The sequence below is a fragment of the Lepisosteus platostomus genome, chromosome 3, assembly GCF_059453375.1.
Source record: "Lepisosteus platostomus isolate fLepPlt1 chromosome 3, fLepPlt1.hap1, whole genome shotgun sequence".
In the NCBI taxonomy this organism is placed as follows: domain Eukaryota; kingdom Metazoa; phylum Chordata; class Actinopteri; order Semionotiformes; family Lepisosteidae; genus Lepisosteus; species Lepisosteus platostomus.
In genome coordinates this window covers 5,762,239-5,789,993 of record NC_142613.1, presented here as the reverse complement: position 1 = coordinate 5,789,993, position 27,755 = coordinate 5,762,239, and the positions used below count along the sequence as shown (strand labels likewise).

General features: G+C 41.4%; 1 protein-coding gene across 9 annotated transcripts in view; it reads right to left on the bottom strand.

Moving 5' to 3' along the window:
* sorbs3 (sorbin and SH3 domain containing 3) overlaps positions 1–27,755 on the bottom strand; it is a 56,407-nt gene that overhangs the window by 14,500 nt on the left and 14,152 nt on the right. For 3 of the 9 annotated variants that reach the window (XM_088624051.1, XM_088624050.1, XM_088624049.1), the window contains 11 exons: positions 18,152–18,225; positions 15,334–15,627; positions 13,662–13,785; positions 12,819–13,168; positions 11,928–11,991; positions 11,020–11,058; positions 9,355–9,460; positions 7,862–7,976; positions 5,125–5,178; positions 3,975–4,082; positions 1,928–1,989 (listed from right to left, as the gene is read on the bottom strand). In XM_088624051.1, coding sequence (XP_088480177.1) covers positions 1,928–1,989; positions 3,975–4,082; positions 5,125–5,178; positions 7,862–7,976; positions 9,355–9,460; positions 11,020–11,058; positions 11,928–11,991; positions 12,819–13,168; positions 13,662–13,785; positions 15,334–15,627; positions 18,152–18,163 — 1,328 coding nt within the window. In that variant the 5' untranslated portion in view covers positions 18,164–18,225. The remainder of the gene's footprint in view (positions 1–1,927; positions 1,990–3,974; positions 4,083–5,124; positions 5,179–7,861; positions 7,977–9,354; positions 9,461–11,019; positions 11,059–11,927; positions 11,992–12,818; positions 13,169–13,661; positions 13,786–15,333; positions 15,628–18,151; positions 18,226–27,755) is intronic. The other 6 variants (XM_088624055.1, XM_088624053.1, XM_088624054.1 and 3 more) reach the window with 3 other exon arrangements.

The following is a 27,755-nucleotide window of genomic DNA, read 5'->3' as shown; positions in this document are numbered from 1 at the left end:
GGCTCAGTATTGACAGACTGGAGGACTGAAAGAACCTTTAACACAAAAATACATTTGAATTCCCACAGGTAACCTGCAGGAATGATATGTGTAAAATTGGTGCCAAAGCAAAGTTTGACATCTCAGAGGCCAGCCAGGCAGAAAGTGAGTAGTCAAACCCATAAGGACAATACTGGCAATAATCTTACAGCCTTCCTTAGGAGGCAGTGCAATACATTTAGTTGTTCTGTAAGTGTTCTGAGCAGAACAGCACCAATCTGATGGTTATAATAGAGCACAAAATGATTATATTTCTTGAAGAATCTGGAATAAACAAAGACATTTCTCCAACTTCTTTAACTCATTTTGGGTCAAGGCTGTGTATATGTGTTCAAGTGGAAACTAATTCACATGACCTACTTTATTTCAAAGGCAAGCAAACTTTTGGGAATGCAGTAAAATACATAACAAGCTGTATTTTAAAAATCTTGGTCAAGCAACAAAGAAAGCTGCCAGAAATGCGATTGTGAGAGTGAAGTCAGATCCATTTTATTTCTGTTCATATAACCACACCTGGTATATTAACTGGCTTTGGAGAGTTGAACTTGAGCAATTTAGAAGATATGATCTTGTTATTGCTGAATGGCACCGGGACAAAGTTAAGAAAAAGTTAAAAATTTGCTGCCATTTAATTAACCAGTTTTAACAGCTTCCTTTCCATTTTAAGTAGAATTGTGGCCTTAAACCATATTAAAGAGAAGTACCAGAAGTACATATCAGAAACCCCCGACTGTTAATACATGAGATGATAAACTGCTGACAACAAATACAATTCTCAATTGCAAAATAAGCAGCTTAAAAGACACAAGAATATTCACTCAACACACCATGCTTACAAATATTCCCCTCCTAAACAGAAAAACCCAATAAAACCCAACCCAATAAAACTGCATAAGTCTGCATCAGATTTTCAGAATGCAAATTAAAAGTGCCTCAAAGCAGTTTAACATTATTTTATTTTCTCTGTTTGTAACATCAGGATTTTTCCTCTTCAAATGCAGTACCTCAAAAAGGCACTGCATATGCAAATGTAAAAGGCTTTCTGAATACTTAAAAAAAAAGATCTGAAACAAACTAAGGAGGGAAAACAGGTTTAATTTAAAATTTTACATTATGACTTTTCCCTAACTGCTTTACTATCCACATCTTAACATAGAATTCCACAATTAACCTCTAAAAAACAGTTGCAGCTATCACAATCATGGTAATTGTGTTGATCACAATCATAATGATTGATCAGTAGTGCAAGCTGCCAAATCACTGCCCTCAAAATGCTTTACAAAATGCATGAAGTGAAAATCACACAGATAAGGATGTTTTAATATTTGTCTTCTCTACAGTATATTGATGGTGTAAGAGAACCAAAGATGATATATCATTTTACTATAAGTTAGGTCATATTCTAACCTGGGTTAGTTAAACTACAGTACTATACTGCATGTTCACTTCATTGGTGAGTAAACAGTTGGTTAATCAGTAAGAAACATACATTATGTTATTTGTTTTAAACTTCAAAGCAAATTAAATACATCCATCCGCAAAAGCTGCTTCCACATTATGTAACAAGTGTCTGATCCACTGTACAACACCCTGCCTTTTAAAGTTATGGATTCACTTATGAATCTGTTTGGAGTCAATTATAGGTCTAAAGTCAGTAGTATAGCTTTAAAAATAGACAATCTGAATCCTAAAATGAAAATCACAGCATCTCCTGAATCATCGGATGAAACCTTCTGCCCTTCTTACAAAACATGCTTAAAGATTCAGCTTTAAGATGAAGAATACCAGCCTTTTAGGATCTTCCCCAAAAGAGAAGCTTTGCTCCAATTTCATGGCTATACAGTCAACATTGATACAAGCCAGGGAACCTGTTCAGACTAGGACTCACCTGCTGTCCTGTGTGTTGGTTGCTGGTTGGACTTTAGCTGGGCTTTGATTTTTCCCCGCTCTCTGAAAAAAAAAAACAGGAGCTCAGACCGAAACTTCCAAGGAGCCTATCCCCTTGTGGAAATGAGCAGAGAAAATCCCAGCAGATCAGGAGCCTGCTCCTCGTAGACACTCCCAAATAGGGAAAGAACACTCCCCTGGGTCCTATGCTCCACAGAGTAGTACCACACAGAGGACTCACGCAGAAAGGGTATGCAGGCAGAGTACAGCAGGATTTGGCAGGAGATAGGAGAAGAGACACGAGAAACAAGATCAAAAGAACTATTAGAATCTGGAGAAGAGGGAGGATATAATCAGGACTGCAAAATAGTCAAAATGTGGGTTGAAGAGATTAGGTTTAACAATTGCAAAGGAAAAAAGGAGGGGGGGAAGGAGAAGGAGAAACAGGGGTGAAGACATGAAGGAGACAACTTCACAATCAGCTTCCCAAATCTGGGGGCATTGAGCCCATGTGTCACCCAATCCAGTGCAGAGTAGACACTGCTAGAAGAAAGCATCAAATCCTTTTGGACATTTACCATAGTAAATCTATTGGATAGTTATGAGCACATATTGAGATTTTCCACAATTTTTCCTTACAAGGGTATTACCATACTCATGTTTTGCATTGCTACACGAATGCTACAGAAAATAATACCACAGTACATAATTATCAGTGCTGTAATATGGCATAGTATTATCATAGGCTAAGGCTGTTGAGATATAGGAAAAAAACTATGAAGGCAAGGAATATGAGTGTACAGTGTAGAGGAAAACCAAAGCACAATTGCAAAATTATTGCACATTCATCATAGCAAATAAGCAAAGGGATTTAAAGCTCTGTTTAAATGGAACATGGTCTAATAAAATCACAAAAAAGCCCTGGTGTTAGATGTCCTTCTCATGCTTCTGTAAAAAAAAAAAAGGTGCAAAAAAGACTGGAAAGCAAGACAGTTTTGTTGTGCATTGTTTTTTGCTGTGCTCATCATTAACCTTGGCTTCATGATTAATAGAAATTGTGAAAGCAGTTGGTTTAAGGCACCCAGAAAATCGAAATGCCAGCACAGACGCTTTATCCAGAAAACAAGATTGGCTTCATCCAACAGGATCCTTCAGTTTCTGTCATATTAGACAAGCTGGGATTGGGCAGGCATGCACGTGAGCTTCCGAGACAGCCAAGATTGCATTTGTAACAAAATCAAGCAGCGTGTGATCAGAGTACAGTTGTGTTCTCTTCCCCAGAGAAATACAGCATTAGACCAGCCCAGAGTGGCCATCTCAAACTTTAGTCTTAAAAGGTCTTTGGGTTCTTCTGGATTTCATCCCAACTTGAGGTCTCAATTACTTAATTAACACATTTCCTCATTTTGAAATATTTATTACTTCATTGATAATTAAATTAGGCCATTCTTTTATAATATCCCACAGAGAGTTAAATGTGGCCAGTTCTTCAAACACCTCTTCTAATTAAGTAGCTGGAGCACAAATCAGAAGGCCCTGCGATGCCCTAGGGGTTGTTTGAGAGGCCAGCATCCAGCAATCACTTTGACCAAAACGCTCGGAAAGAAACTGGATCAGAAATGAATTGCATACTGTGTCTCTTTCAGAACAGACAGCTGCTCAGTTTTGAAACCCATCATCCCCGTTTCCCAGTACTCTCACGTCTGACTTGCTCCATGCCCCCGGCTGGGATTCCAAACCACCGGCGCTGAGACGGCAGCCGTGAAGCGAGCGCGCCTCTGTGAAGCAGTGCGCACCAGTCAGAGACGCAATGCCGGGAGCGTGGGACTGATGTGAATGTGCTACACTGCTGGCTGGCGGCTATGGCCCCATGCTAGCTCCGGCTGGACTGCCTGGCCTGGCTGACCCTGTGAGAGGCCCGCCTCCTTGCTGTATCTCTCTGGGGGGGTGATCTGATTGGCGTGCGAGCCTGCGGCCGCGTGCGGCGTGCAGCGTGCAGCGTGCAGCGTGCGCTTCCTCTGGCACAGAAGACACAATGGGCTCAGTACCTCACCCTGGCCTCGGCGCTCCCGTTTCTGAGACAGGCGCCTCTCAAGGCCCTGGATCTCCGAATCCAGCTCGGCCTCAAACTGCCTCAGCTCTTTGGCCAAGGTGATCTGGCCAGAGCATCATGGGGTGGAACAGGTGAGAGAAGGGACAGTGATTACACAGGAAACACACATTAACATCCAAAATCCCAAACCACAGTTAACAGGCCTGTGATTGCTGTAAACCACCGTAAAACACAACGGTGATTAGTTCCCTTTGGTCTTTTTAGAAATGCAGCAGTAACATAATACTCAATAATGATCCACAGTTAAGTTTCATAGAGCCCACAAGGCCCAATGCAGATATTTCACCAGAATGTTTCCAGCGCCAACGAAAAGTGGCACAACAATTTAAACATTTCAGGAAATATTACCAAATGATTAAGAAACACCTCCACAAGTGTTTTATTATTAAATAATTCGTTCATGTTAATAATTAAAATCAGATGTGGAAAAACCCAAACATCCTCAGATCATTGAGTGTGGGAGTCATTCTGCCATGTTTCTAAAAAGGGAGGTTAAATAGATTCCTTTGTGACATACCTAGAGACAACAATTAACTCATGCTGCATCTCTTTGAATTGTGAGAGAAACCCACCCAGTCATAGGGAAAACAAATGCAAACTCCACTCCAGATTGGAACTAAGACTTAGATCCAAGAGCTACAATTCCTACCGACATGCCACGTTGCATCCTCAAACTGAACCAAAAAATGGCTATTCAGGTTTTTTTTTTGTAGTCGATCTCTTTCTTTAACAGGATGATTGAAGAAGCACAGAACCAGAACCTATTACAACTCCGCTTTTCACACTGCGCAGCTCAAGAGATCTGGAGCAATCTCCTATCAATCTGATGATCAAACTTCAACTTCATTGCCACCCTCACCAGTTGAAAACAACAGTAAGCTGTTACCAGGCAACACTAACGTACCCCGGAGTTTTAAAATGTCACTCTTCTCTCTGTGCGGAGGCCTTTTACCTTTGAAGACCCTTAAAATGTAGTGGACAGTGTGAAACAAAAGAGCTGCTCAAGAAAACTTCAGTTTTCTCAATCTTCTCTTTCCGACAAACCACAGAAGGTCAGGTTTCTAGTCAACACATCTGAAACTCACCTCTATAGGCAGCAAGCGAGGCTCCTTCAAAAGATGTTTTGGAGATTCTTCCTTCTGAGGTACAGAAGTGAGAAAAGCAGGATTACTGGACTGCCCTCTAGAATGGAATACATTCCCAGACACAGCTTGCTCAACGGCGGCTTGCAAATACTTTCCATCCCATCACAGAAACAAGTTGCTCTTCCAAATCTGGCTCTTTACCTTCTTAAACAGCTGTCTCTCAAATCTGGTTTCCTTCTTTTAATGCTATACTAGTGATTGAAGTATTAATTCAGCAAAGACAGAAGGCAGATTCCATCCTGCATACATATTCTGAGGAAACCCTTAACAGTCTGACTGGGACCGCCTGAGGCTTATATTGCATGAGGTCAAAAATCTGGTTGTTTTATAGAAATGAAAATGTGCAGGTTAGACTGTATAATTCAGTCTGTTGAATTGAACCTGCCAAAATACTCACAGCGAAACACAGGAAAGGACATGGAGCAAGCAAGCACTTTACAGCAGACGAAATGCTGAAGATGAAAAAAACATAGCTGCAATTTTCTTAGTTTGTTTTTCCCTTGAAATTCCTTTATACTATATGATGAGGTAGTCTCAATGCCAAAGCTGTTGTCACAGCCAGCTCCATCTCCGCAATGAAAACAACACAAAGACTATGAGGTCATCTCCTGAGAATACAACACCTGATATGGACTGTGAAAACCAGCCGGTGAATCATGATTGCGTTATCATGATGCTATGCTCTCTATGTGAAGAAACAGGAAAGAGCTACAGAAATTAAATCAGGGAATGTTCTACCCAGCGTTAGATACCTACAATCAGTTAATGAGATAATCTGAATCACAGGACAACTCAGCCAGGTTCAGACTAATATAGGGTATGGAACAATGATGTCTTTTTTTCAGACAGAAATAGCCATATCCAATTGCTATTTAAATAGCCACTTTTTTGTAGATGTGGGATGTTGACAGGAATCATTTAAAGCACTCCCAAATGAAGCCCTTTCTTCTCCATATTGCCTGGGCAAATGATAAGCTTCCGAAAAAATTTAGAGATTTCAAATGGTACCTAATGTAGCGTGGCCTGAAGGTCATATACTGAGTTGCATATCCCTATACAACATATAGTAGCAGGAAGAATTGATCAATATGGTTAAATATCTGGGACCTACACAAAGCCATTGTAAGGATTTCAAAAATAGCTGACTCTTTTTCATAGAAATGGATGTTTAGATATGTGTTTATTTTCAATAAAACTATTACTACCAAATAAATGTAGAGTATCTAGTAATTTAATCAGGATCCAGACCTTAATACTAATCTAGTTTAGGAAATGTCTGGAATTAGTAGCACAAGGGTGTACACTGGGTCTTCTAGCGCTGCTGTATTGAAGAGCATGATTAAATCAGCTTACAGTTCCTAATCTTTAATGGAAATGACAACACCCACAAAATCCCAAGATCACTGGTGAAATTTGTCAGTTTAAATTCCACACTCTTCACTGAATAAACCTGCAGGATCCCTTCTTGCATTTGGTGAACAGGCTCAAGATTTTGTGATTTTAGCCCTTGTGCAGGCAGGTAGCGCAAGCTTGGGCTCGTCCACACCGTCAGACAGCTAGGCAACAGGAGCTTGTTTATACTAGACAAAGCACCAGCAGCTATCCTGGTATTGCTGCCCAACCCAATGGGTACAGCAAAGGCAAATTTTAACAGTAGTGCAATGAATGCAAAACCGATGAATAGAACACTAATAATTGTCCAATCTGCATAGTCACTATGCATTTTCGAAATCTTTACGTTTCCTGTACTTTCAAGTAAAACAGTTCTCTGTAGAATGCTAAGGAGCAGTTTTTTGTCCTGCAGTATATATTTTCTCTAGAGGTTTGGTTGCTATTTAAATAGGCACTTTTTAATTTAAATAGAGCAGCTTTGCATTTTGTTTTAGAGGTATTTTAGGAAGAAATATTATTTTCGAAGAGTTAAGACATTGATATAGGAACATAAGAATGGTTATAAATGAGAGAACGCCATTTGGCTCATCTGGACCGTTCTTTGGTCAGTAGCTAATCAATTCAAGGATGTCATCGTAAAGACTTCAACAACATGACTGGGTAGCTTGTTCCACACTTGAACAACCTTCACGTCCAGTAAAAAGGTGTCTCCTTGCCATTAAATGCACTTTTTCCTAGTGTTCACTTGTGTTCTCTGGTTGGCATTTTGCTGTTTATTCTACTGACATCCACTGGTTGACTGAGGATTTTCAATACTTGTATTATAGTTTTGTCTGTTTAAGACTAAACAAATTCAGTTCTCTCATCCTGTCAGTATACAGCAGGACATTGCTTCAACCCCCCGAATTTAACTGGGGTTCTCTGGGGTTCTTTAGCATAAGACTCCTGGGGAAAAAGCAGTAGTCCAACCTCTAACCAAGTAGCTTGACTGTGCTCACATTTAAGCATGGTTTTTAGACAGAGGTCAGCTTAACAACTAGGCCACAATGGGATTTCAAAACCTGTTTTGGGATCTCCAGAGATATGGCTTTTCACAAGGTTTACATAGAATGGGTTGTAGAATGGGTTGTTGGGCCTATAAAATATATTCAGGAAATGATCTGGATGTCTCAGTCAGACTTCAGCAAATCACGCTGAATCATTCGTATCCATGTGAAAACCACGCTGTTACCGGTGCAGGAACAATGGTGATTGTGAAATGCTGAGAGAGAGCAAGTCATCTTACCTGGTTTTCGCTTCCCAGAGTCGAAGTCTTTCCTGGTTCGTAGTCGAATATGCTCTTCGGCTCTGGGGGCTGTTTGCCTTGGAGTGTTTGTGTGTTTCCAGGCCCCAGCTCACTCCTTAAAAACAAGAAGCACAGCTGCTTTATCGTGGATTCCTTGCTCCTGCCTGTCCTGACAGATCTTATCTTGTTTTCCTTGTCCCATGTCTTTTCCTTTCAGCTAGATCCAATATACAGCATACAGTATGCATCTCTGAGATCCAAGAGCACCAAACCCCCATACAGAGGAACAAATGCTACTTACTTTGAATTAATAAAAAGAGAATGATTGTTGTCATGTGAAAACATTTCTCACCTTTATGGTCAGATATATATATTTGTTTTATCTAATCAGAAAATACAACCTGTCCTTCCTGATCATGCCACAAAGCCACAGATAACAAATGTCACATTCTGACAATGTCACAATGTCACATGCCAGCAGCCATATCACCCTGCAACTTACAACTAGTAACCCACTGAAGCTAAGCAGGTGTGAGCCTGGTCAGTACCTGGATGGGAGACCTCCTGGGTAAAACTAAGGATGCTGCTGGAAGAGGTGTTAGTGGGGCCAGCAGGGGGCGCTCACCCTGCGGCCCATGTGGGTTCTAATGCCCCAGTATAGTTAGGGGGACACTATACTGTAAACAGGCGGCGTCCTTCGGATAAGACACAAAACCCAGGTCCTGACTCTCTGTGGTCATTAAAAATCCCAGGGCGTTTCTCGAAAAGAGTAGGAGTGTAACCCCGGCGTCCTGGCCAAATTTCCCATTGGCCCTTATCAATCATGGTCTCCTAATAATCCCCCTCTATGAATTGGCTTCATTACTCTGCTCTCCTCCCCACTGATAGCTGATGTGTGGTGAGCGTTTTGGCACACTATGGCTGCCGTCACATCATCCAGGTGGATGCTGCACATTGGTGTTGGTGGAGGGGATCCCCATTACCTGTAAAGCGCTTTGAGTGGAGTGTCCAGAAAAGCGCTATATAAGTGTAAGCAATTATTATTATAATAATTATTATTATTAATGTCCGGAGGCCACCTGTGTTCAATCGACTGAGGATCCTAGCTAACCTGAGACCCCCTCAAATCCTGGTGCACACCCCCTATACTAGGTCCCCTGGGATAATCGACTAGGTCCCCTGGGTCGAGTGCCACAGCACTATATTCAGTTTTAAACAATTAAGTAGAACTGAAAGCAAAAACAAAAAGGAGAACTTTCCAACTGGACAGAATTCCAAGCTCTTACCTTCATTCCACTGGTGTACTTATCAGGAAAAATACTGCCTGCATAGACTCACAGTGGTGTTGAAGATGTGAGCAGTTTTTTACAGTTCAAAACGTTGCTGCTTTGCCGTGTGATTAAAGACAGAGCAGTGAGGCTGTCCCAGGCCTTCTCCAACCTGGAAGGATGGAGCTGGAACAGCTGTGTGACTTTAGGCTCGTGGCCACCTACCAGTCAGGAAGGGAGCCGTACAGAGTGCGGGCAAAGGGGTCTCTGTCCGAGCTGCGTCTGTCTACCGTCTCAAGAGGAGAGAGGCGCCTGGAGGTACAGGGTTCCCCTGGAGCAGTGCAGAAGGCATCAATGTGAAACAAAGCTGTTAGCCAGGAAATGAGTGGTGACTCTGCTTTCACTGTTTCCTGGGAAAATGGTTTTCTTAGTGAAATAAAATAAGAAGTAAAGCTTTTCAAGAATAGCAAAATATTATAAGTTGCTTTTCTGCTTCTTCTATACATACTTCTTCTATGTATTTAGCTTTTAAGTGAATCCCAGAGGAATGTAGTGGAAGGGATATTGTTTTCCTATGGTGGTACTCAATAAGGAGAGCTGGAGGAGTTGGGGAAGGAAATAATTGCAACATGCCTGTCAATCTTGTCTGTGACATACTGGTAGATGACCAAAGCCTGACTTGGAAAGGAATGGTCACTAAAGTATATACAGTACATGTAAAAAGAAAAATGTGATACTGTAGCCACTTCCCCTTGGAGAGCAGTGAACTCAATTGTCTTTCAATGAGCAGAACTAGACCTAGCCTACTTTAAGCAGGAGGCCAAAAAACAAAAATTCAGCAGTTTGCTAAGCTGTATAAAGTGGAGCTGAATGAAACCATAAGGAGTATTCAATATCCAGTCTAGACCACAGGATTCAGACCATGGGAGTTGTACAGCAGGCACTGTACTATAAGAGGTTCTGTCTTCCCAAGGAGATGTTAATAGAATGCCCTGCCTTTGCCATGGACATAGGCAATCCTCTTCCCCTTTTCATAAGAGTCAGTAAACCCTGGAGGCATTATTATCAAATATGAATTAATATTTGCTCTGCCCAAATTACAGTTGGTTTGATCTGAATTCTTTGCTTATTGTCCTGGCATAGCAAATGGTCTAGATCTACAGTAGGAAACATTGGCACATCCATTTCAGCAAACTTCCCAATTCTGACTGGTAAAATGCAGCCATCAACAGTATCATCACTTAGGCAACTAAGGGTTAGTGTGATATGAAGCTCTGAAATAAAAACAGAACGCAAAGGTCACCCCACCCAAGGGCCTTTCTGCATTTACTGCCTACCCAACAGGAGCGGGCACTCCCGTCATCCTTGAGACCAACCAAATCCAGGCAAGGCCTCCTGGGATGCCCTGTAAGAACCACTCCAAAGACTGGATGATTCAGCTAAGTCAGGAGGGTCCAGTTCTGGTCCCGGAAAGTCCAGTGCAGCAGGATTTACAGAACACCATTACATCAACAATTTCTAAACAATTGAATTGTGATGAGGTAAGCACGTGATTTGTTAAATTAAGAAATTGAATAATCATTTAGGACTAAAGTCTTAGTTGCCCTCAGTCCTTAAGGACCACAATTCTTCTAACTGAATACAGGATTTGCTTAATTTAGCAATAATTTAAAGATGTTCCCTAAATTCAGAAACACATAACCTAGCAGACTAACTGGACTGGGGCTCTCAAGGATCAGGGTTGGATACCCCAGGGCTAAGGCTTCATCAGGATACAGTTTTGTACTCCTTACCTCAGAAGAAAAGCCCTCCTTTGAACCTAATCTATACCCGGGTTATAGGAAGCTCGGACTAACTGCTTGTGTTGACATGTTTATTCTGAATACTCACCATCAGGAGAACGAGGCCCACTGTCATCAAAATCAAACTCTGCAATGAAGGACAAAACGTGAGAAATCAAATTAACAGAGAATGCACCGGCTTCCTGGAGCAATGAGATACCATGAGACAACAGAGATCAACACAGTCCAAACAGATTTTTTAAGGTGGGGTAGCAAAACCTCATCCCAAGACTAATGGCTGAAACACCCATCAAGAGTTTCCAGCTTAACTCTTACATTCCTGCAGTATCTTTGGGATTTTATTTGAGCTGATTTTGTTCTCTCAATGGGTCCAATTATTGAGTCCAGGGGACCCCCAGCCCCCAGCTCAATTGGTGTTTATTCCAATCACGTTCTCAGTTAAATATCAGTCAAGTCAAGTTAATTAAGTTAAGCTCTCAAACCCTCAATTAATTCAATTTGAATTATTCCATTTTTTTCAGCTTTGAAACATTTTGGAAGTTGCCTTTCAACTGCTGTGTTTCATAAGCAACTTAAAAATCTTCAGCTGACGAACAAAAAAAAAACGTGTTCGGCCAATTGAGTGAAAAACCCAGCTGGAACACAAATCGGCAGGTGTGTGGGCCTCCAAGACTGGGAATCCTGGAAACATTTAATAAACTCTTCCTTCAATTCACCCAATTCTAAAAGAGCGGGACACACAATTCAAAAAGATCAATCAAGGTAACTGAGAGATCAGAAAATCAAGACTGAAGTGTCAGACCACTAAAACCACTGTTTAGGTATCACAATGCGGGCGGCCCCGACTACCTGGGAGTCATTATTAGCCCTGAAAAGTTCTCGGATTTCCTTCACTACCTGGCTCCAGGAGTAATCTGGCCTTCGATCCGCTTTTGACAGCTGCCACTGACATACAGGAATTCTCTCTTAACAAATAGCCCAGGAAGTGCTCCTTACCTTCTGGTTTCTTGTGGATCTGTTTGAACATGCTCCTGTACCAGTCTCTGGGCTTGTTCACACTCTGCCGTACAAAGAGAAAAAACGAAACGGGTGGGAGTTGAGAGACGAGGAGAGACAATGGCTCGGAAGAGAAAAGAGAAATAAAAGCCGAACTGAAATGCAAGACGGCACAGAGGGAAAAGACAACAGCCAGGCCTGTTTGTTTCTTAATCCCTTAACTCTGAACGGGGAGAGAATTTACCCAGTTCTTGGAAAGAGAAGATTGTAAGCTGATGAAAAGATGTGAAAGTCTTGTAAAATCAACAGTGGGAGAAACTCAAACAGGCATAAAGGGAAAGAAAGAAGCCATTATTATCCCTATCATCTGTGGCGCTCCACATAATTCATGCTTATACACCATTCCAGTGTTAAGTATGTTTAATGCCCGTGGAATGCTGTGCGAGTTAGTGCATTTAAAAGCAGTTATTATAGCAAACCAGTGAAGTGATGTCCTGTTTCTCACTTTAACAGACATATAGCTGCATAAAAGGGAAAATAGTCAATTTCAGATAGAGAGCAACAAAGGGAAGTGTTGTGAATATCTTGAGAACCATGCTTGGTATAAAAATCATATATGGATAATGCTTTTTGTTAGAACTAGTTTTGTGCTAATTAGATTAGCCTGTTTAGAATTAGATTTATCTGTTTAGAACAGATTGCATGCCCAATCAAGAGGAATAGATTAAAAAAAAAGGTGGAACTTGTACTTCAAGTTAGCTTCCTGATCCAAAAGCTGTAGCATGGTATTTCTTGAAGAATACCAATTAAATAGCATCCATAACATAGCTCCCATTGCCCACAGCTTGACATATAAAGATAGATATATAGACGTAGCTCTACTGTACCTACCGATCTGGAGGCGATGGGCATCCCTGTTTCATCCACGGGCCCGATGCCAGCAAACTTCACCCACCTCTCCTCTGTGTGGAGGGTCCCAGAGTTGCCTGGCGGTCTCTGAGCTGACAGAGTCCTTGGCTCGGAACTGGGTGGGAGTTTCTCCAGGGCCTGTCCTGTCTGGAGGATGCTGTTGGGGAATCCATCGGAGGCCAGCCTGCTATGGTGCAGGCTGGGAGTCTGTGCCAGGGCGCTGGCAGGGCTGCTTCCCAGGATCTGTGCTGGAGGTCCCCCCCAGGGGGCGGAGTTTATGTCCCGCCAGCCTGCAGTGCCCAGCACTGTGCCAGAGCCATTCAGCAGTGTCCCTTCCCAGTGAGAGAGAGCCCAGACGATTACATCACACTTTGGTAGCACTATACACTCAGTTCCACCCATGTAAGGATGGTGGAACAATACACTCATGCACACAAGAACATAGGAAAAGATACAAATGCCATGAGGCTGTTTTGGTAGTTTGATACCATTGATCCAATGATCAAATTGATCTAATCTAATTGATCCAAGGATCTTATTCAACCGTTTCTTGAGAGAAGCCAGTGTTCTCTCAACAAAATAGTTCAGCCCTTTGTGCAAAAAAGTGCCTCGGGGTCACTTTTTTTAAAAAGCCCCGGTCGATGTTTCACTGTGTAGCAGACCACCCCAGTCAGACTGAGAAACGATGAGTCATTATATTAGTGCAGAAAAACAATATTTGAAAAATAAACTTTGGCTTTGATACCGTAAAATAGATCTCTTAGCATAGTCATCATCCCCTGTACCCCCTCTTCTATCATTCACTATATTTTGCTATAGACGTACCATGCGTCTTGAGAACGTGTTGGTCGGTACCATTTTGGGATACCCTTGTACTGGATGACTGGGACAGGGTGTCATTGAACCCAAAGTTGAGGGTGATGGAGCCAGCCACACTGGTATCCATGACCTAAAAGAGAAAAGCAAACAAAGAAGTCAGATGCTGACACATGGAGCTGCACTGGTTAGAATTCTTCTTCTTCTTTTTCACTGCCTTTGTCCCAGACTGTCCTGGGGTCAGCTGCTTTGGTTGCTCTTCTCCACTTGTCTCTGTCGAGCACATCTTCCTCACTCACTTCACATACCTCCATATCTTTTCTCACACAATCTATCCATCTCTTTCTAGGTCTGCCTCTTCTTATGTTACCTTCTGTTACCTGGTTAGAATTACAGGACTAAAACTAATATGAGGTACAGTATGGTGGAAGAATCGTGTGCAAAATGCTTGAAGTGCTGATGATCCATAAATTGACATCGTTTGAAGATGCTTCCTCAATCGCTAAGGTAATTATTTTCAAACGTTTTGCTTTAAAAACTTGCTCCTGGTTTTCTAGAAATAAAGCTTAAAACATTAATCTTACAATATAAGTTCAATAAGTTCTACAAGTTGAAAGCGTGAAACAAAACCTAAAAACTTAAAACATGGCAACTGCTATAGAAACGTTTGAACAGTTTTTTTTTTGTTGCTTACTATTCCTTGCTTCCCCAAATCATGAGTAATTCATGGGCTGAAAACAAGCTACTAAACCTACAGGCTTATAATATCACAACACTAAGCAGGTAAAGAAAAGCATGTATATAATCTGCTTTAGAAGGACACTTTATTTTGAATGCAGAGGAAGACAGAGAAGCAAATTATCTGTCTCAATTGATTAACCGAACAACTTCTGTTCGAGAACAAACTGTGGTTTGTCAGAAGCCACCCAGACTAGGTGTAATGTGTCGTTGTTACCACAAGGTGGCACAGTTTTCTGATGCCATGATTGTATTTACAGCAGATGCATTTAAGTTGTCTGCTATTCTCTATTTTGTCTTTATGTATTTATGGGAGCTGCACTACCCTAGAGAACAGGGATGGAATGCTTGCAATAGGTCAAGGTTTTAAACTGAGTCCCAAAACTAGGAACAATTTGTTTTGGGAGGTATAAAAACATGAATGAATTGTCATGAATTATCCCCATATACGGTAAATCCTAGAACTATTGTACAAATTCATCATCATATGAGGCTGTAGTGTATTCATCACTGTTTACAATATTTGGATGCAAACAGTGCTTTCTAATTTCATGCAGTTTCCCAAACAAATTTAAAGACTATCAGATGTTTCTAGTTTTGCATTCCGATTTCAGTGTTGAGAGCAAGGCAGGGTGGTTAAGGCTGCTGACAGCCCAGCATAAACACGGGCCGGTCTGTCTGCTGCGCAGACCCTGCTTGCGATATTGTGCGCCATTGCCGCACAGTGTGGATTCTGAAAACACAAGTACATGCATAAAAAATGAACTGCTCCATAGACGCAGCGAAGCTCTTGAAGGCAGGGGTCACTTCCTATGTGAGTGAACTGACTCAGCTGTCTTTACATCCAGCACTGCCAGTGCCTTCCCACGTGCTCTAGTTTCATGACTGTCTACAGGATTCAAGTCAGTGGAGAGAAAGGAAGGGGAAGCAGCAGTCAACTTGCTTTTTGCGGCTCTGGCTGATGTCCGTGACCAGGGGAAGAAGTGTGGGAGGGGCTTAGGGGTGGGGTGGGCAGCCCTGGTGACAGCCCCACGCCCTGGGCAGGATCGGAGTAGAGGTGAGCGGGGATGAAGTCTTCTAGTTTGGGAAAATTCTCTGTCATTGCTGCCCTTGGGGAGAACCGAGAAGTCCAGCGCTGGGGGGCAGGGGGAGAAGGGTAGAAGCGCTGTGCGTTCAGGGTGTCATCGGAGAAGACAATCCGGGAGCCGTGGGAATGATCCAGAATTTCCACCTGCCTCTGCAGGTTCACAAACACAGGGATACAGAAACAACACATCCCGCACCTTGTTAAAGAGCTCAAGAAGGAACAGGGTTTCCCTGACGTGTCATTTAGCAACAACGTTTCAAGCAAGAATGCTCTGAGACCAGAAAAAATCAATGAAATAACCAGGTCGGTGACGATAATAAGTAAGTTTTACAGCTAAACTAAAAGAGTACAAAGAGATTCATACATTTCACTCAAGGCAGCAAACAGCAGGTTGCAAAGACAAAGCTTGAACACGAAACCTTCTGCTAACAAACCCCTTTCCCTTAACCTTTAATAAACAAATTTTTAATTAACTATGGGGTTTTCCATGCAGATTTCCGGGCAGCACTGGCTACTTAGTGGGTCCAAGTCCCAAACACCACCTTGTGAGTACAGACATGCACAAACAGTCCGGAGAGCCTTCAGAAACAGTAGGCCTCACAAACATCTGCATGAATGCAAACCGGTTTCTGAAACCAATTATAGAATTATGCAATCTAAACCTTTGAAATGAGTTAATTAGGCATTACATTTTGTCCATTTCATTTGCTTCTCTTTACTCTGCAATTCAGAAAATTACCAGCCACTTTAATGTATTATATTCTACGTAATGTGCATTTCTCTAGTTTAATAATGATTACATTTGGTTGATTGGTATTTTGAATAATAATTTATATTTATAAGCAGTTTTTTTAATAAACAAGCATTGAAGTCTCACTCTTGCTGTTCTATATATATTTATATTATTGCCAAGATATTTGCCAAAGTTAGACATTGTTTAGACCTGAAAAAAGTGTTACACTCCTCAGCCCAGATGTTACTACAGGAAGATGATAAGGTATTCTGAAAAACATAACATGGAGGAAGCTACTGTATATACATAGTTTCTGCTTCTTACTTAAACAACAGCACACATTTGGGTTTCTGCTTTAAAAAGTGTGTGTGGCAGTGTGGTCAGTCTGAACTCTTACAGAGGTTTCTATGTGGCTAAAAAAAACACAGACATAAACCTCACTGCCTCTTCAGGGTACTAATTAGCCCTTTATCTGCGGCTCAGGGGGAGAGGCTACTAATTTATGGAAAACGAACTTTTCGGCAGTGGTGTTCCACCTCCTTAATTGTCTCCCTTGCAAGGCCGGAGAAAAGGGCTATACACAAACAAGGCTGTAAAGGCAGGCTCATTATGTGGCAATTAATTGCCCATCGCAGCCATTCTGAAAAAGTGAGGTCCTGTGAAGGAAATGAGGGCTGTGGGGGGGAGTCAAGTCACCAGATTGATGCAGGGTAATGGTACAATTGCCCTGGTCTCCTTGGAAACCCATTCCCCGCCTCCTCCTCTGTGTGTTTATCTGGGAGAGACTCTCCTACTCTTTCTGTGTGTGTTTGTACCTCAGGGTCATGAGAAGATCCCGCTTTTCTCACAGTTTGTGAAACTGTATCTAGATAAATCAGCACAGCCGCTTTTTGTTGTTAAGAGTTCGGGCTATTTTAATGGAAATTTAAGCCTGTCCACAACTAGTTTATTTTTTCTTCTTCTCTGTTGCTGTCCGCCTTGTTTGTTTTAAAAGCACATCCTTTCAGGTGGAATTAAAATCCAAATGCACTTTTCCAGCAGACTTGGGGGAATGACTTCCACTGAAACAACTTTTGGAATTTTACTCAAATGGGTTTCTTTAACCTGTGTCTTGGCACAGCCCAGCTGTAACCTCTCTATCGTTACAAAAATGTCCTCTTCTGTTGAACCTCCATTGTTTTGTCCTTCTTTAGTGGAGCTGGTCTTTTAAACACAAGCCACCCGGGTTTTTCTGTTTCTGAAGACCAGCACCAGAGAATAAGTGTCTGAAGGTGACAGTGGGGAAGGGGGCTCGTCTGGTTCAAACGTTTTGGCCCAGAGTGGAAAAAAATCCACAAACTGGAAAGGGCAGATTTAAATCGGAGCTACATGACTTACCTGTGCCCAACAGTCTCCAGGGCTGCTTTTGAGAAGAAGTGGATAGAATTAAGTTGTGTAACACTGGCAAGGATGGGCCTGCTCAGCTGTGGCAAAGATCAAGAACACATTCATCTGGGGCTCATTTTAAGAGCCTCACTCTAGAGGGCAAGCACAGGTCCAACTGTGCCAGGCAGTGCCAAGGGTGGTGCCATAAACATTACCATCATTAAGCAACTGGGGTCGAGTCTGGGACAGTCCTTGGCTTGCCAAGCTGTAGTATCTTCTGTTGTAATTTGTTTTAACTTAATTGTAGTTTTAAATTTTTTAAAGGCAAGGTGAAATGTTTTAGCAATACAAGTTCAACAAGCTGAAAACAACAGAAGCAAATGCAGATAGGTGGAAGATGCTTTATAAAGCATTTCATTGCCAACAACACCGCTGTGTGGGTGTACTGTTCATGCATTGATAAATAAACCTTGATTGATTGATTGATTGATTGATTGATTGATTGATTGATTGATAAGTATTGTACTGTAAGCTTGTATGATGCTGTGGTCATCTCACTCCTGCCAAAGGCATTACCTGGGGCTGCATGTCATTCGACTACGTCCTAATCACGGTCTTCCAATGCTGAGCACAGCCTGAGTGATCTCCACCTAGGTTCAGAAACACAGCCACATATTAGAAAAGAAGTGCTCATCACAGCCCTGCTTGCTGTCCTGGCTGTCACAACTACAGCTCGACAGCACAGGCCACTTTCTCGTTCTGAACTATTCTTATCCTCGGGCTGCTCTCTGGGGTTTTTCACCTCAGTTAGGAAAAGAATAAGCACGATGGAGAATCCTGAAAAAAAAATGCAGTTTGTGCACTGAAAAAAGTTCACTTGTCTTTCTTTTCTATGTTAATTCTGCCAAAGCACTGCAAGAAAGAGTATGATAAGGGACACACATCAAGAATGAGCTTGAATGTACTCTCATGTTTAGCATATCATGGATGTAAGTTTTGCTACACTGTTGTAGTATAATTATAATGGAATTATGATGTAATATTCACCTTTATCTTCACAAATGACTTATTCTGCAGACTTCATGCAGGAGTAGGGTGAATTGCTTGTCCATTACAAATTTCAGTACAGTGCCACAACATGGCGCTGTCCTCCCACTTGCCTGCGAGTTTTGACAACAACGTGGCAGGTTTAGAAACCGTTTCTGAAAACTCTTAGACATAAAGAGAGCCCAGGCAGAAAAAGTCTGATCTCATGCTGTGTCACAGACAAGAAATACAAAGATGCACAGCAGAACAAGACAAGACAAAACTGTCTTGTTAAAGCGGAGAAACATCACCTTTTTGTTTTACAACTTTAAAGCTCTCGATCTAGAGCTACATTTTCTGGGAAATCATTACATCACCCTTAAGTGTCTGAGCAATGGTATAAACTCATCGGCAGACGTACAGTGTTCACAAATGAGGTCATGCAGAGCAACTGACATTTGTAGTCAAGCTAGAAAGTATGTATGTATAAATATTTAGGATGTACATAACAATATTTCATGTTGCCATGGCAAATGGTAGATAATAGCTCTGAACACATAGTGCAGAATAATTAAATGTCCCTGCCTGATTTTTCATAACTGAGCGGCTCTGAACTTTGCCAGGCCAGCCATCTCTGGTGTTCATTAAAGACATTTCTACAGAAGGTACTGTACAGTTGTTCCATTTAAATCAATGGCAACCACAACTCCCTTTAGACATATGAAGATTTTCTTTAAACCTCATTTGTTCCATGTTGAGCAGGCTCATCAAATTCTATTAGGAAAAGCTACTTCTTTGTTATTTGTTTGACATGGTTATCCAAGGCAACTGAAAAAAGGTATAATATGCACAGTGTAATGACTTATGTTACTCTGGAAAAAAAAAGTTTGTCAAAGTGTATTAGTTACATTCTGTCAATAAAGTGCAGTTTTCTACAGTGCAGGGGATTGCAGTACGTGCTAAACAAATCTGTGTACAAGTACAGTATATAAAGTTATATAGCAAAAGGGACTATAGTGGCACAAGACAGTGGCACTAAAAAGGGCACAGTCAGAAAGATGAAGATTGTAGGATCAGAAAATGGTGTCCGATCAGCTGTATGTTTAGGTACCACCAGACAGTATAGCTCTATAGTGTGTGTCCATTATTGCTTCTGAATTATTGTGGAGTAGGGCAGCAGGAGGAATATGAGTGGGGAGAAGGCACTGGGAAATAGATCCCATTGTCCTTCAGCCCATGATCGCTGGCCAGCTTCTCCTCACCTTACTGCTCTCTCTTCCACACCATAGCTAAGTCTTTTCCCAAGCTGTTCCATTTTGCTGCAGTAGTGAGCAGTCAGCCCAGTGCTGAAAAAACAGAACTCGGAGGACTCTTACAAAAAGGGAAAAGCAACAGGGAAGAAAGGATTCATCAGACAAAAAGGGCAAGTGGCGCAAACTAATCCGATAAACACTTCATTGTAAAACTTCCTGAAATCCTTCAGAAGTGTGGCTCATCATGCTGCCCGCCCTGTGATCTTATACACAGAGGTACAGTATGACAGGGAGGCTTATAGAGCTTGAGTAGCTGTGAGTAAGGTCCTGGCCCGTTTATTCCATTACATCATCATCATGAGGCCGAAAAGCAGCACTTGACGGTATCTTTTCGCCCAGGGCCAATACACAGAAGCATTTCTAACAGGAGCCAGCCATAGTCCTGGAGAAGATATGAATTTGAAAAACAGTTTAATATTGACCAGTGCCCAGCACTTACAGATAGCAGAAGCAAGGGAGGAGCTCAACATTCAATGAGGAGGAGCTGCACATGGAATTCTCATGCAGTAAAGTCCAACAGGCCTAAGGTTGCTCCGTCAAATGTACATTATGACCCCGGCTAACTGGTTAGGTTAGGTTACTGAGAAAGTGTGAAGGGAAAACATGTAGAAGCAGAGGTTTTCAAAGGACCTGAATTGGAGGCAGCACTCAGAAAATTGATGGATGGTTTTGAAAGGATGGTTTGGAGTGTGTTGGGGGATCCAGCAGTACAGTTTACAGTGTATCATAAGTCGTTTAAAAAAACTCAAGAAGTATTAAATAGTTTTTAGGGATTTATTTGTTCTGACATAGACTGACAGCGGCTTTTGCGAATATCCCTTGAACTCCAGGAACTCTAATGAGGAAAGCTAAAGGGGATTTAACAGTAGCAATGGTCTGAATGATGAGCATCTATTCAAAATCACTAGGTATAAAGGTTGAATACAGTACATATATTTCTGAGTGGTATTAATTTAAATACCAAATGCGATCGGATTTACATAAACTGTTAAATACATTACAGATTCTAATGAAATCTTACATTCCAAACCACAGAGATATTCCCGTACTGAGGCCAAAAGCTGTGCAGAGTCCATGAACACTGCTACAGGCTCATGTTTCAGTGAAATCTGAAAATGCAGTGGGATGCATTTCATTGCCATTTTGTTCTCGTTTGTAAAGACTGCTTAACTCAAGAGAAGATAAAGTGAACAATCAGGCCCCTTCTTTCCTGTAACACTGTAACCATTCATATCTATATTTCTATCAGTGAGGCAGCGTTTTTCCCCTGTTAGATCTCATTGAGAAATATTTCACAATGATGAAGTGCACTGGGTTTAATAGTATATGGACATGGGCTGCCTGGCTGCTTTTGAAATAATTCTTAGAAACATGTCAATGTGAAACTCCATAAATTCATTCATTCATAATACACTTCTGTCATAGCATCTATAAATCAAACATAACATATCATCCATGTTGGTGGTTCTTTTTATATAAACGTCAGTCACCTCCTGCCAGTTGAAACAGGTAACGAGAACAAACACAAACTGCCTGTGAGCATTTATGAGCGAGTGATTCAGCTTTTTCAGCCCTCATCAATGCCAAATTACAAAATAAAAATAAATGCTCAGAACACAAATAGTTTCATAAAAGCAGCTGTAAAACAGTAACTGACACTAATGAGGCCACCAAGAAACAATATGCAAACAGTTTCTCTCTTTGAAGACCTAAATTGTATCAAATTTGTATCAAATTAATTTGGCCCTTTTACCACAGGTGTGCTCCGTATTTCAAAAACATTTAATTTGTAGGCAATTCTAGAAGTTAAGTCCAGTGTGGAATTGCACAGTGAAGTACAGTAAAGCAATAGGAAAGCATAGTGCAAGCAAGACTCTGAAACCAAATGATCACGCTTCCCAAAGTGTCTTTTATGAAGAGCCCACATTTCAGATCACTGATCTCAATGGTGTGAAAATTCAGCATTACTCTTGTGAAACATTACTTACACTAAACTAAAACTGTGTCATTTTCCCCTTTCGTTTAAATAATATTTGGTCATGATAATTGAATCGCACTATACATACATACAGTACTATCCATCCATTTTATATCCTCTTTATCCAGTTGAGGGTTGCAGGGGATAATCTATCCCAGAAAGCAATGGGCACAAGGCTGGATTTCTCTGGGACGGCACACCAGTCCATCGCAGTGCAGACACAGGAATATACCAAGGCCAATGTTCCCAGAAGACCATTAGTTTACCATTATATCTTCGGACCGAAAGAAACCCAAGTTAACATGGTGAGAACATACAAACTCCATGCAGATAGAACCCCAGGAATTGAACCCAGTGCCTCATTTGTGCAAGGCAGCATAATGCTAACCACTGCACCACCCACACACTTACCATCACAGACAGAATTACTCAAGCTCTAGCATGACAAATCTCTCTGTAACCGGACGATAAACACTGTTCCTAAAAAGGGTAGATCTATAGCTTCTACCAGACAGAAGAGGCTGGAACAATGATGGCTTGAGCTGCTCATAAACCACAGTCTTACCCTTAATGGAAGTTCAGAATACTCTGTGGCAAGAGATGTCAGTCGCAGCTAATGATCTTAGATGTTGTCTAAACTTTCTCTAGACAATATTTATCACTTTATGACACCAATCCAAAATCATACTTCAGGGCTGCCAGGAGAGATCAAGTGATCCCACGACACTGAAGACCTTTCCCATTTCTTAACCTGCCCTGAACCCACTCTGAGATTTTAATCTCAGAATCATAGAATCTGAAAAAAAACGTTAAAATTTCACTTTTGATTGGACCGGGCTTCATTGCAAGATGGGCTGGAGATGGGCTGCAATAGCAGCTACAGTACATTCATTTCCTAAATCAGTATAAGGATGCCTTGGCTAAAGCTATAAATGACACTCTGAACTATACTCACCAGATCTGTCTGAAAATGTTACAGAGAAAAGGGGCCAAAACAGAATCCCACCTAATAAGGTAAAATCAACTGTAACATTTACTTGGTTAAATTCCCACTTTGCTTCATTAGACATGTCTTCTTTGAAGTCAAACATTCTTAACAGCTTACTTAAGTCAAACTATGACTCATATCTGGTGTGGAAGTAGGATATTTTCCAAGATCTGAAGGCATATTTGTTTTGTGTCTAAAAAATTAAATAGGGCTCGTTCTTGTACAAGCCAACTGCCTGGTCATTTAATCAGTCTTTTACTAAATATGGGGCTGGGACAAACAATTCCTGCTGGAATACTAATTTTCAAGAGCTGGAAGATGCTGGAAGGTTTTACAGCTTGATAAGCATCCCTCACTTTCCCATTTTAAAATGTCTGAACCTACTGCTCTTAGCTTTTGTGTTTTCCATTTGCTTTAGAGTAGAACCATGTTTCACAGCATCCTGGCAAAACCATTATGCTCTACACGTGCTGATCACATTTCATGCAAATGCGATTGAATGTTGAGCAGGAAGTGTGTAACTTGCGTGGGGCGAAGTTAGGAGAAACCAAGCAGGTGAGCTTCCCAGGGATCCCAGTTCTGGGGGAGCCTGTAGAAGGAGAGAAAAGGGGCAGGGCCCCCCTTATTTTGTACTTGAAACCCCAAGATAAGCCTCATCCTGGCTTGGCTTCCCTGTAATGCTGAGAAAATCAAATGTCAAACAGTGAGCCTGTTTAAGTAGAGCCCTGTCACACAATTCTGGAATCAGAAGAAATGGAACATGTTAAACAGTGAATGCTGAAACTCAACATGCATGCCTCATGATTTAGTGTTTACCTTTCTTTGCAACCAATTGACTGAACCAAAAGAACGTTTCCCAGGTTTTAAAGCAAATGAAGATGAAAGAGGCAGCTACAGTATAAGAAAGACCTGGAGGCCTATAGCACGCCTCCCTCCCATGGGCCATGGCATTAAATTAAACAGAAAATTATAACTTGGCAGTTATGCTTAGACTGTTCAGACTTGAGCCAAGGAGGCCGATTGGGCAGCAAAACAACCTTTAGATACCAAATGAAAAGTAAATGCAGTGTAACTGTTGGCTTTAAGCACATTGCGGCACGACAGAGTTTTATGAGGGTTTTGTACAATAGCTTTCAACCCACTGGACTGAAGCCACAGATGAATGGAGGAATTGCATTCCCAGACTTGTTTGGAAGGATCTAAAACTTGCACAGATTTTGTAAAACTCATTGGTGAAATACAAGCTATACAGAGAGAACAGTATATATTTTCATCATCCCTTTATACCGTGATATTCTGCTATACTGTATGATACTTTTAGAATGCAATCTAACCTAAGGAAACGTCCACATTTTGTTTTGGCAAGTCATTAAACAAAAAAAAACCCACTCTGAGCTCATTTGAGTCATCCTCAACGTTTTCCTGCAAATGCAGCCCAAGCAAACCTCCTTCCATAAGAATCTGTAATGCAGATTCTGCACCAGGACAAAACATCAATCCCAAGGATCGTAACCATTGATATGGATATTACTGTGGAACTGTGGCCACACATGGTGGTCACCAAGAAAATTGGCCATTGTTAAAAATAAAGCGGACAGCTAGAGTTAGACCAGGTCTCTGACACTCTCACCACTTCTGTCAGATCTTGCAAAACCCTGTTTCCCATAAATCACAAAGCAGTGACCACCTCCCCAGCATAACATAGATATGCTAACCACTGCATTGTTAAACCAGAGCACAGTGCTGTCAGGGAAATGGAAATCAATGGATAAAAGATGCCACCAAAAATCCTGTGTTGCCACAGCAGTGAAACAGCCACTGACCTCTGCTCTTCTCACAGTGTCACAAGAAAAATGTCCTCCACAGCACAGCTACAGTGTCCACTATCAAGGATTTATGGTTTGTAATGAGTAAAATGGTCATGAGGCATACAAAGGGTGAGTTTTATCACCCCTCTTCAATGGCATCATAGAAGCAATGCTAAAGGAAGCATGGCACAACCTGAGCGAAGGAATAACACTTGCAGAACAAAGAGTGAGGTCATGCAGACTTACAAATGACAGAGCTGTGCAGGGTAACACAGAGCTTTAGTTACTAAACTAAGCAAAAAAGTAAAGGATAATGGAATGAGAACAAATACAAAAAAGACCAAAGTGGTGAGGGTGTCAACGGACAAAGACACAGAAAGGAGCATCAGAGGGAGTGAAAGAGTTCTGTTACTTAGGTAACCTTTTCAACCCTGATGGATGATGCTCTCAGAAAATCAACACCAGAAACCGGGGAAGAGCCAAACTTGGCTGCAGAGAGAAAGAAAACAACCGTTCACTAATCGCTTAAACACCTGAAAGGAAGCAGAACAAAGATCCATATCTGGAGAACAACATCTGAGACTAGGACAATGAGAAAGTAAGACAACGAATCCTGGAAGATTGGTGGATGTTTGAGAATCTAGAAAGTAAACTGGACAGAGGGGAAAAATAATGAAGAGGCTCTGTGTCATTTTGGGAGAGAAAGGTGAACTCATCCTCTGCCTGGATCGGATCAGTGTTGACCTCAAGTCTGATGAAAGAAGTAATTGAGGGAAAACTACTTCTAGAAAAGTACAAGAGGAAGGAAGCAATGCTAGACAACACCCAAAGAGGATGAGTGGCATCATCATCTTTAAGGAGCTGAGAGTCATAGTCAAGTTGTCTTAGCCCTGGATCATGCATGTCTTCACCTTATTCTGTCTGTTATTGATAAGAGTGCTAAACCTCAGCCTTCAGAATATTGCTGCCTTTTACCATTGCTTATTGATGCGTGGATGTCCTTGTTGAGAGATATGTTTACAGTATTGTATCTACAACAGGCCTGCTCGTTGTTAAATGGTGGGACTCCCCTTTATAAAAAACAGATGATAATGATTGGGCTTATGGGCTGGGCACAGCTGGCAAATCAAGGCCCGTCATAAAACGCTCTTAAGAGAGCACAGATAATGGAGAGGGGCTGAGAGAAATGGCCAAATCTAGGCAATTTTTAACAAACGTAAATTATACATCAAAGGGAAGATTAGATTTAGCCCTGTGATCCGAGATAGCTGAGATAGGATTTTCTTTTCAAATATTTTCCCACCACCAGCAATATCTCTTTAGCTGTGCAAACATCTTACATTCCGTGTTTTGTCCTTGTTAGCTTATGCTTTAGAATCATGTGAAAAGAGAATGTAAACTCCACGGCTTACTGTTCTGGAACCAGTCTGAACACTTTATGATATCACTCTGGTATGATCACAATCAGGACCATCAGGAACTGGATTTTCAACTAGAACAGATCTCGTAACAGTGCGAGTTACATTTGTGAGCAAGGCTATGTTGGCAGGGGGGCAAAGATTTAAGGTCGGGGGGAACCTTTCGTCACTGCAAGTGAGAGTAATAGTTTAGACAGCAACGTCTGCTCAAATACATGTCAGACGTGAAGCCGTTCTCTCAAGCCTGGACTTTGATCCCCCAGTCCCCACTATGCAATTCCAAAGAAGCAGAAAACAAACCGCGCTCCGGTTTTTCTCTGTTGCCTCACAGCTATTGGGTCTCTTTGATACGTTCCTCAGGCTACATGGGAATTAAAACCGCGTACAGTACCTCACCAGTTCTGCGTCTTCTTCTCTTTTGCGAAACCTGAGCAGTTGTGCAACACAGCCCGGTGAGTGTTTGCTTAGAAAGAGTGGATTTGGCTCTGGCTTAGCAAAATCCGATCCTGATTATCCAACGGATGAATCCAGTATAACCACCTTTAAGCAGCTACCTTTTCACCACTCTGACATCTATGCTTGTATCTCTATGCCACACTACATGCTACTGTATGTGTTTAGCAAGAAAATATTTGCAGAGAAAATCTGAATGCGCTTAGGACTATCTTTACAGTTGCATATAAAGTATTTATCCATGGACTTATTTATCCTCATTCTCTGTGGGGTTCATAAACCCTTTTAGTCTCCTTTCTCTAAAAGTCATTTCTAATGGGTGATTTATTTAGTAGCCTATTTGTTCTATTTGATGGTGATCGGGTTCAGATATGTGACCATATCTTTCAGTGTCTTTTACTTAATATATCGAGAAAATAAATCCTCATCTCAGCGTCATTATTTGAAGATATTACCTGCAGCGAAAAGGGAAATAAATAAGATTCACATTCCATAGCAATGTGATCCATTACAGCTTTTATATGCTTCACAATGATCACCAATGAAACAGAAAAGGTAATGTTACTTGATGTTATTTTATTATTCCAGAAAGTGCCATAGAGACTTAATTTTAATAATTGAATTATATCAAGGTATCAAGCACTTGATTTGATTATTTAAGAATTTGATTATTTAACAACTTGCAACTTCTAACACTTAAAATGGCAAAAACTGCTGCTTAATGAGAGTCTTGTGTCCCCTGTGTATGTGCCTGAGCTTTCACTCCTGGTCTCCTCCAGTTTTACACCCTTGAAAGTCTGATGACTGAAAAAGGACACCTGAAGAGGAGCACGGACTCACAAATACACTTAGACCTTTGGCCCCCCCGATCTCTGCTTCTGCAATTCTGCAATACGATCTCTTATTCCTGCACTGTGTTGTAGGCTCTGCATCTCATGTCAAAATGCCCAGCCTGCTTCTCCCCAGAAGCTCAGGATAACAGCAAATCAATGGGTCTTTTACAAAGTGTTCGGGCCAATATACAGTAAATGCACGGCAGTAAAAGCAATACAGAAAAAGAAGTGAGTGAAACCTGAAACGAGCCACCCTCCGATGCATTTTGAAAGAATTTAGCAGTGTCGTCATTTCAAGTCATCCAGAGTTTTTTAACTGCCAAAAAGAATGACCACAAGAGAGAGGGAAAAACCTCAAGGAGA